We start from the raw sequence: 11,227 nt of genomic DNA on the forward strand, positions 1-11,227 counted from the left end.
AAATTCAGAAGAAATCCATTGCCTCTCGTACTATCCGTAATAGATATTCTATTTTTATTTTTATTCAAGTGAAATATATTTATTTTTCATCTGTTTTTTTTGTAGAACGCAATGCGGCACTGGACACAACCGGACCTTGGCAGGCCAAACGTCGCCAGAACTACATATGCAAGAACATGAGCCTGCTCTGCTGCGTCTCCAGGCCCAACTATCTCTGAGAGCAGGCGGACAGTGTTTAGTCCGAGACGAACTAAGCCCACTACTTATATCAATTACTAGCGCCTAATGAGAAGTTACGAAGGAAATCCAGAGTTCTTAGCCAAGAAGGAGGAGGAACACTCAATTAGCATGGTGACATAATCAAAGGTCAAAGGATGCCAGGAATGCAAGGTTCTTCTTCTCCCAGAGACATGTGTATAATCAAAGTTAATTATGCTGCATATACAATATTAATGTAAAGTCAATGGATATATACTATATATATATATATACACCGATATAGAGGAAGTTCACGGAGCAGTTAAGACTTTTTAGGCCAGTAAATATCGTAGTCAACTGTATAGACCCCAGCAAAACTACCCAAACATAACATAACATACATACATTCATCCCGAGGTTATCTGAACATGATCCTAACCCTTGAGTTAACATTAAGATTAGGCAGGAAGTGGATGGGCAAGCGGAGGCAGTTAGTTGTAGTCCAAGTAGCCTTCGTAATTAAGTTGAAAGCCTGAGTGCCCAGGCAAGTGTTAAATGAAAGCAATAACAAACAAGTTGTTAACTCATACTCTCACAGACAGAAACATAAACATATACATATATATATTTAACCAAATAGTATCGTAATTGATGAGTGTCTCTAGGTTTCCGTTTTCCGTTTCATTTCACGGTTTTCAAAGTGAACTCTGCACAGTACCTAAAATGCCAGAACAAAACGAGCAACATGTGACCAATAATAAATACAAATAAAACTAAACCTGAATCTGTTTAAAAAACGAGGTTTAACAAACTCAATATCCCGTTTACAGAATAGAAATAATTATAAGTTCAGATGAATCTTATTTAATATTCAATTACCTTGGTTTAGCACAACAGAGTAGATTTTATCGGAAATAAGTTAGAATTAATCATGCATAGAGTTCAGACAAGTAGGTACCGAAAATAATTATATTAACTGACCAAAACTAATAGAATTAAAGCAAGATACTTTCATTTTGTGTGGTAAAATATTCACCGAAAGCTGCTTATTTCAATTTATTTAATTGCAAACATTAACAAGTATGTTTTTACCGGGTTTCAAGGACATAATAACTATGAACATTTTATTTTTCGCTTATAAAAATATGATTTTTAACGGAGCTTATGAAAAATGCATAAGCTGTTGCTGTTTTAAAATGAAAACAAATTCTCAATTGAATGCATATTTCATTCAGAGTGCACGTACCTTTTGTCCATTTGTTTTTCGCATACTTAATGACAATTAATGGCACGATATATATACGAAAATAATTATTTTTTTTGGTAGCCTGCAGCAGGCACAATTTATTTAACATTGTAAATCAATTTGTAGTGCAAACAGCAATTGTATGGACCGCTGAAATGACAATGAAATTGTAAAAAATCTGTAAGGACATCCGAAAAACACAATGGGACAAGTGCTTTGCAAATGTTTAAACATACATGAAAATAGGACAAAGTACAGAGAAGTCTCTCATTAATAGCGAAACGTAGTGCAGATTATTTATTTATTAACTCGATTCTAGGAATAAATCAAACACCAAACAAATTTACACGTCTTTAGAGGAGGATAGGTGGACATAATGTTTAAAATATTGATAAATATTTATCTGTATATGAATGTAAAAATTGCTTAGACCGTTCGAAGTATAAGTATTCCATCAACCAATCGTGATTGTTATATGATATTCATATAAGAATTATCTGAATGTATTTATTAAATGTTTGTTCATGTTGTTTGCAACTAAATGCCACTGAGAAGTAACTCAAAAAATCACACCACACACACTAGCAACAACTAACTAAAAACTAAAAACACAAAACCAAAACCAATTACCGAACTGGGTACCAATCAAATATGAATAAAGCTATTTTTAGAGAAACTAAACTTGCCACAACTTACCTTTATTTCCCCTTCAGTTGGAAGGCTTTAAGCATCGGGAAAAGGGCCCAAGAGCGTTAAATTCCAACCGAACGTGTAACGCAAAATTTATTACACTTCATAAAAGAGCGATTAATGTTTATAGATGTGATTTTATCACGAACACCCGAGCCACGATACGAACACATCTATATGTATGGCAGCGAAAAAATGGCATCAAGATGGTTTCTTACCGTTGTGTAAGGACCTCGAAGAGTTGCTACCCAGGACGAGGAAATGGCAGCTTTAAATATAAGCTATATCGTTAATAAAAGCCTTTAAAATTTTAAGTTTTTATTTAATAATTAACTCCAAGGATTTATTTGAAACTATAATATTGCTGACCCCCATAATAATATCGTAAAATCTTCATAAACCTCTCAAACATACCCCTTAACTTGCTATATAAAATTGTTGGCTTACAGCACTTGGGGAGGTGCCATTCTACGTGCCAAGGCATTAAGGACAAGCCAACGTGTTCGACAATAGATACGTCTTAATCAATCTTAAACGGATGCCAAGTAAATGCGAAAGGACCCTGGATCCCTTGTTTACTTTAAACGCACCATCTGACAGCATCAGCTTAGCCCTGGTTTAGCGCCAAAGACTTGGCTTAAAAGTTGCAGCACACACACACACGCATCCAGGCCCAATGCAAATTGCATGGTCACGTAGGTTGGCATCAGTGTGGTTCGGCGTTGAGAGAACCGAACCCTATGTAAATTAGTTGGAAAGTTACGGCAGCGATTGCCTTTTGATGTGGTAACCAGCCGCCGAAGTGGTAGTGGCAACCAGAAGGGGACGAAATCCTTCGGCGAGTACGTGCCATTTTGGCCAAAATGCTTCATTTACCGCACGCTCACACTCACTCACACGCACAGCACGCACAACACTCGACACCTTCCTCAATGACATTGACTGTGGTTGTGTCCTGGCTCTCTGCCTCTCTTATTGTTTCTGTACTGTGGAGCGCGCTTATCCTTCAGTCGGACGTGAGGTGTTAATAGATTTACGTGGCAAGAGGCCTCTGGTTGGGCAATGTACTCCTTGCCGCATTCAAATGCCTACTCCAGACAGTGCAGAGAGGGTAAAAAAGGATATACAAATTGAAGTTCAAGGTAATTATATATAAACTTCTTTTAAAAGTGTCCCTAAATCACATTAATTGACTTTTACAACAAACTGAGGTCCTATATTCTGTCTTAAAAATGCTAAAATCAATCTACAGGCATACAAATTTGTATTTATTATTCAGAATAAAGCAAAATGTATTTCAAAAGTTAATATTTCCCCTCATAGTTTACCATTTATTCCCTTTTCTCCGAGTGTAAACTGCCAAATGACAATGGGGCACGCATTCTCTGGCTGTGGCAGCACTCGCGGCTCATTATGCTCCACAATGAAACAAAAATAAAACGTAAAACTGCCTTAAGAGAGAGAGTGGGAGAAAAAGAAGAGGAATTTGCAATTCAAAGTAAACAAAAAGCAAGAACCACGGCGGCGGGAAGTTAAAACAGCAGGCGAAAGGACGGCGTCAAAAGTTGCCTAAGCAGAACGGAAGTTGACATTATTTTTATTTTCTCTCGTTTGTTTATATACATATACATACATATATTTTTGCTTTCTTTTTGATGTGTGTGTGTGTTGTGGGAGCTGGAATGGAGTTGAGTGGCCAGCAAACAAGTTGCTCCTGCCTGCTGTGTGTGTGCGTCAAAGCCATGGCCAAAATAAATGCCAACAAGGATAATTCTGGGGTAATCCGATTTAGTGCGTTGCCCGCTGCTGGTGCCCTGGATCTAACAGAAAAAAAAGAGAGAAAACCTCTTGATTATGTGCTGCTGCCGGTGTCTGCTGTGTGTCCCTCCGCTCCTGGCTTCCCAAACGTTGTCCTGGTCAGTGTCCTGGGCACTTAAGTGCCAGCTGATGTTGGCTAGATGGCTAGCAAATAGGTTTAAGCCACTGTGGGTTAAGATAAGAAGAATACAAAGACCAACTCAAAAGGTTTGTATTATTAATTGTAAATTAAAATTATATTTCTTATGTTTTCGGTATAAATTAATTTTTAAAACTTAGCATTGCCACTTTTTGCACTCTAAAATATAATAAAGATTAAGGCTTTAACAAAAAAATAACCTTACTTTGGGAAGCCAAAGTTTATATACCTTTCCAGTTTGCAATTGAATTACAGAATTGTATTGGAAAATTGAGCAAAACTAAGCTTAGTTCGCATTCTTTAAACAATTACAATTTTTTGACAAATCACAGCTTAAAAAATTATCATAACTTAGGCGAAAATGCTTCAATTTCAAATCGGAAAGTTGTTTTGTGCTGGTTTTTAACAGGCTAACAAATCTTCATACTCAATATAAAAATTTGAAAAATTCTAATTTTTGTCAAAATTTGACAATTTTAATGATGTAACCCCTTATAAAATTTTCAGAATTTCGAAATTTATTGAGAAAAATAATTTTTATCCAGACATGGCTGAATCGATTCAGATTTTAATGCTGATCAAGAAAATATATGATTTATGGGGTCGGAAATGACTCCCTCACTTAATTTGAAGCTTCTGAATAAAATAAGAACACTCTACAATTTAAGAAAATATTTTAACAATCTTCATTTCAAACATTTTTAATAGCTTTTCAGTTAATTTGCTCCACTGTTCATACTTTCAAGCGTGTTGTTTTGAGTGTGTATAGTTAGTGTTTTTGCCTTTTTGCAAACACACTCCTGACTTTTTAATGTTTTTTGATGCGTTTGGTGGTCGGCCAATTTGCCTGGGACTCTTTGTGTTGCCTTTTCCCCCCCCTAACCATTTGTTTTTGTGCGCTTAAAAATTAAAAACATAATTTTCATGTTGCCAAACGCATTGTTGCTGCTCTTTGCATAATTGAATAGCGTAGTCTGGAGGCGGGACCCGGTCTGACAATGTCGGGGACAGCAGACTCTAAGTTATTGACAGTGCGGAGTGTGGGTCTGCGGCTTTTGTGTGTCTGTGGCTTGGCTAAAACTGCCAAGTGCGGTCCTTAAGACAAAACGCCGGGGCTATTGTACAAATAAGCACGGTCCAAATCTGTCTCAGACGGCAGCAATTGCTCGAAGGAATGGAAATCGAGCGCTGACCTCGGGTATTTTTTTGTCCCATCGCCTCATCATATGCCTCTTCCTATCAAGATTGTGGGACTTAGATGGGGGGCCATAAATCGAGAGTTTTGCCTTAAAGTTTCGGGAACAATTTAATGAGCTTCTCTTTTTCTTCTTTGGTTGTTTCGTTTGCCAAAGATAGCGCTGGATAAGAGCTTCCGTGGGTACTTAAACGGCACACGTGGCGTATGCGCAATAAAACGATAGCGATAGCTAATCAGGGAAGTACATTGATTACGGCTTAAAGTCATTAATTAAAGGCCACGTTTTGTAGATGGGATTGAAGGAAGCTAAAGCTGAAACTGAACAACATTGAATTTATTCTGATGGGGAATCCTTTCATCACGAAAGACAGCTGCGAATCAGTTTGGCAGCTGGAAAACATTTCGCATTGCTGTCGAGAATGTTTCAGCTCCTCCGCTTAGAAATGCACAAAGGAATGCTTTCAAAAGTGGCGACGGGGTATTTTGGGAGGGGGGGACAGGACTTCTGCGAGTCCTGCGATGCCTGTTAAAAATGCATTCGTGCCGCTGCTTGTGTGAATTGCATGTGATAAACTTTATAATTCAATTGTGGTTCCCCCAACGACGTACGTTGTAGGTCGTGTCAAAGCCAACGTGCTGCAAGTTTGCAATTCAAAAACCGGATTAAAGCACTTGTAGCTCAACCGCAAAACCACAAACTTAAATCAGACGGTTAGTGGTTAAGTTAACACCCGAAAGAAAAATATATATTTTAAACTGTAATGGGTTAACTGCTTTTAATTTGGTGATTTTGTTAGTAAAGTTTTCAAATGGAATTACTGATAAGAACTACTTTGCAAGAATATTTTATAATCAAATTGTTAAACACATAACAAATGTGTTTAGTTATTAATATTTAATGCAAAGGTTGTATTTTACCTGCATGTATTACTTGAACTTGTTTTATAAAAAAACCATGATTGGCCTTAAAAAATTCCTTATCTAACCAATTTCAATTCCACCTTTGGTAAAAGGTGCCAACCCTCATTAAAATGCCAATTGTAATTATACCAGAGAAAGCGCTTTCATGGTCCTGTCAATCGAGGGACTTTGGTGACAGGGACAAACTTCAAGGTGGCTTTTCCTCATATTGAAGCGATTATTGGTCAATTGGGGAACCAATTACAGTTGATTGGTTAATTAGGAAGGTAAGTACACCTGTTAAAAAGCGAAAATTTAAATAGATTTTATTATATGGATAAAAATAAAGAAAGATAGCTTTAGAAAGTTTGCAAAGTTTGGATTAGGGGCCAAAGTTGAAGTTAATTATAACTAAGGCAAAAAAACAATTCATTTCATAATATTAAATTAATATTATTAATTAGGATTTTAAATGTGAGCAGGAATCTATATTCTGATGGCTAGAACTTAGCTTCCTTTCTTGTTATATGATAATTTTTAAAGCAAATCAATGTTTAAATAAGCCATAACTAGGTTAAAAATTTATTAATTTCAATTGGGGTAGCTGTTCTTTGCTAGTTTATATATGGGTATAAAAAAGAAATAGCATCTTTAATTCTGTTCTTAAAATTGTAATTATAAAAATACAAATTAGATTTAAATGCAATTGATACATCAATTATTTATATATTTATAAGTCGTAATAAACATTGTAAAAATACATATTTTACATATTATAAAACATTTATAAAGTAAACTTAAGATACAAGAACGGCTAAATGTTGGCGTTATGTTGCGCATGACCGAAAAAAAACATAGAAAGCTTTCTACTGAAGCTTTAAACAAGGACTGTGTCCTTGTTAAGGACTCTTGTATGTGTCAAAAAATGCTATGTAAAATTTAAGAAGGTTCAAAGGTTATATAGACATAATATCTACATGTAGGAACATAAGGTAAAAGGTATGTTATATTTAAAATTAATCTTGCAAAATTAAACAAAGTCCCACACACTCTTTAAAAATTCTTATATTTATACCGTTTTAAGTATTGTTAAGAAATATATATATTTTTTAAACTAATGAGTTTCTTTACGATGTTTTGTTATTAAAGTATTCATAAACAATAAGGAAAAATTTAAGCATTTGACTGAAATTGTAATACCCTATTTATACAATCTTGAATGATATTGTTTTTTCTCATATATTATTATTAAAGTAATCATAAAACATACTACCTTTTAAGTGATACCTATTATAGTTGCTGTACTCAAACCAATCAATGACCCCAACTAAAGAAAACATCAGCTTCATATCCGCACCGTTTAACAGGCCATATATGTACATATATATATTCCTATTACGACTTTTTCACCTTTTTGGACCCACACGTTTGGCAATCATATTTCGCTTTGCACTCTCATGCTCTCATGCCTCTCCATATATTTACACGGGCCGGAAACTCGAACCAGGTACACTGAATAAGCAGCACTGGCTGCGGCCGCAAACGCAAATACAGCCAAGTTCAAACACCTGCTAAAGTTGAAAACATCAGCGGCAGTGGGAACCGCAACAAGCAAACAAATGAGGGTCAAATGCTGAAGAGAGGAGAACATCCTTGCCCGCTGGGCCGAGCAGAGGTACAATTCAATGCGGCACATTAACCCAAAGCTAGTGCTGCTCCCTGAAACCCCCATTCAGGACCTATTTCTGTTCCTGCTCCTGTTCCTGATCCCCCCACCCAATTAGGGGCGGGAAAAAGGGACCATGGGTCACTTGATAAACTTTGGGCATTCAACACGTTCATGTCTCTGTGTGAAATGGAAACAGGGGGGAAGTAATGGGGTAATCTCTTTGAAAATATATAGAACTTCATGGATATGGTAACATGTTAATAGTTGGTAATCTAAAGAAAATAAAATATAGAAGAATAATAATACATACAATCCCAAGATAAAAGGTATAAAACTCTATTGTTTAATGCATTCCTTTTAAGATTTTATCGATCCCTTTTAAATACGCCTCTGACCAACTCGTTTTTTATGCCTCGGCTAACAGCTATTGCGACCAGGAAGTTGCTCGTAATTCTGTTTCCGCTTGATTTACAAATATTTGCATGGCAAAACATTTTTCAACAGTTTTGCGGGCAAGCAAAAAGTATAACCGGTTGAGCAGCAAATACAAAAATTAAGCAAAATCAACAACGAAAAAAAGGCACAAAATATTCCAAACTACTAAAGTTGCTGAGATATTTCTGTTCAAACTATTTCTGTGGCCAACAGAGTCTCAGATGAGTCGATGAGGTAGAAGGATTTGCAAGATATATTGGCAAAATTAAATGCAAAGAACTTGGGCAAATAGTAAAGAACTAATGTCATAATTTGATTTTAATTGAAATTAAGTATTCATCATTTGATGTTAGTCAAAAGCAATCAATCAATCATAAATTATTGATCAGCATGAACAGCTGAATCGATCTAACTATGTCCGGTTGAAATATTTGAAAATGTTTCCCATTTTTGCAAAAAATGATAAGGGGTTACATCATTAAAATTGTCAAAAATCGACAAAAATCTTCATTTTTTAACATTTTAAATTGAGTATGCAGTTTTATTGCCCTGATAAAAACTAGCAAAGGAAAGGTTTCCGAATTGAAATTAGTGCATTTTTGGCATAGTTATGAATTTTTTAAAATTTGATTTATTGACAAAATTGCCATGTAAAATATAGATAAATGTCGATTCAAAGAATGGTTTTATACGTTTAGTCAGAAGCTTGTAGAATTGCGAGGGAATCATTTCAAAGTAAATTGGGTATGCAGTTTTATTGCCCTGATAAAAACTAGCATAGGAAAGGTTTCCGAATTGAAATTAGTACATTTTTGGCATAGTTATGAATTTTTTAAAATTTGATTTATTGACAAAGATGCAATATAAATTAAATATCGACTGAAAGAGTGGTATTATCCGTTTAGTCAGAAGCTTATAAAACTGTGAAGGAGTCATTTCCGACCCCATAAACCATATATATTATTGATCAGCACGAACAGCTGAATCGATCTAACTTTGTCCGGTTGAAAAAAAATTTTTGAAAATTTTTTCAATTTTTGCAAAAAATGATAAGGGGTTACATCATTAAAATTGTCAAAAATCGACAAAAATCTTCATTTTTTAACATTTTAAATTGAGTATGCAGTTTTATTGCCCTGATAAAAACTAGCAAAGGAAAGGTTTCCGAATTGAAATTAGTGCATTTTTGGCATAGTTATGAATTTTTTAAAATTTGATTTATTGACAAAATTGCCATATAAAATATAGATAAATGTCGACTCAAAGAATGGTTTTAGAAGTTTAGTCAGAAGCTTGTAGAATTGCGAGGGACTCATTTCAAAGTAAATTGGGTATGCAGTTTTATTGCCATAATAAGTAGGAGCAATGGAAAGGTTTCCGAATTAAAATTAATGCATTTTTGGCATAGTTATGAATTTTTTAAAATTTGATTTATTGACAAAATTGCCATGTAAAATATAGATAAATGTCGACTCAAAGAATGGTTTTAGAAGTTTAGTCAGAAGCTTGTAGAATTGCGAGGGACTCATTTCAAAGTAAATTGGGTATGCAGTTTTATTGCCATAATAAGTAGGAGTAATGGAAAGGTTTCCGAATTAAAATTAATGCATTTTTGGCATAGTTATGAATTTTTTAAAATTTGATTTATTGACAAAAATGCAATATAAATTAAATATCGACTGAAAGAGTGGTATTATCCGTTTAGTCAGAAGCTTATAAAACTGTGAAGGAGTCATTTCCGACCCCATAAACCATATATATTATTGATCAGCACGAACAGCTGAATCGATCTAACTTTGTCCGGTTGAAAAAAAATTTTTGAAAATTTTTTCAATTTTTGCAAAAAATGATAAGGGGTTACATCATTAAAATTGTCAAAAATCGACAAAAATCTTCATTTTTTAACATTTTAAATTGAGTATGCAGTTTTATTGCCCTGATAAAAACTAGCAAAGGAAAGGTTTCCGAATTGAAATTAGTGCATTTTTGGCATAGTTATGAATTTTTTAAAATTTGATTTATTGACAAAATTGCCATATAAAATATAGATAAATGTCGACTCAAAGAATGGTTTTAGAAGTTTAGTCAGAAGCTTGTAGAATTGCGAGGGACTCATTTCAAAGTAAATTGGGTATGCAGTTTTATTGCCATAATAAGTAGGAGCAATGGAAAGGTTTCCGAATTAAAATTAATGCATTTTTGGCATAGTTATGAATTTTTTAAAATTTGATTTATTGACAAAATTGCCATGTAAAATATAGATAAATGTCGACTCAAAGAATGGTTTTAGAAGTTTAGTCAGAAGCTTGTAGAATTGCGAGGGACTCATTTCAAAGTAAATTGGGTATGCAGTTTTATTGCCATAATAAGTAGGAGTAATGGAAAGGTTTCCGAATTAAAATTAATGCATTTTTGGCATAGTTATGAATTTTTTAAAATTTGATTTATTGACAAAATTGCCATGTAAAATATAGATAAATGTCGACTCAAAGAATGGTTTTAGACGTTTAGTCAAAAGCTTGTAGAATTGCGAGGGACTCATTTCAAAGTAAATTGGGTATGCAGTTTTATTGCCATAATAAGTAGGAGCAATGGAAAGGTTTCCGAATTAAAATTAATGCATTTTTGGCATAGTTATGAATTTTTTAAAATTTGATTTATTGACAAAAATGCAATATAAATTAAATATCGACTGAAAGAGTGGTATTATCCGTTTAGTCAGAAGCTTATAAAACTGTGAAGGAGTCATTTCCGACCCCATAAACCATATATATTATTGATCAGCACGAACAGCTGAATCGATCTAACTTTGTCCGGTTGAAAAAAAATTTTTGAAAATTTTTTCCATTTTTGCAAAAAATGATAAGGGGTTACATCATTAAAATTGTCAAAAATCGACAAAAATCTTCATTTTTTAACATTTTAAATTGAGTA

At 34.3% G+C, this 11,227-nt stretch overlaps 1 protein-coding gene across 3 annotated transcripts in view; it reads left to right on the top strand.

Moving 5' to 3' along the window:
• dcma (syntaxin-like domain-containing protein decima) overlaps nt 1-2,125 on the top strand; it is a 152,668-nt gene extending 150,543 nt beyond the window's left edge. For all 3 annotated transcript variants that reach the window (XM_020946579.2, XM_020946581.2, XM_086830926.1), the window contains one exon: nt 106-2,125. In XM_020946579.2, the coding sequence (XP_020802238.1) occupies nt 106-218 (113 nt within the window). In that variant the 3' untranslated portion in view covers nt 219-2,125. The remainder of the gene's footprint in view (nt 1-105) is intronic.
• Nucleotides 2,126-11,227: the final 9,102 nt, after the last annotated feature.

This window comes from Drosophila serrata, unplaced genomic scaffold (assembly GCF_035046125.1).
Source record: "Drosophila serrata isolate PLE 108 unplaced genomic scaffold, ASM3504612v1 contig_240, whole genome shotgun sequence".
NCBI lineage: Eukaryota > Metazoa > Arthropoda > Insecta > Diptera > Drosophilidae > Drosophila > Drosophila serrata.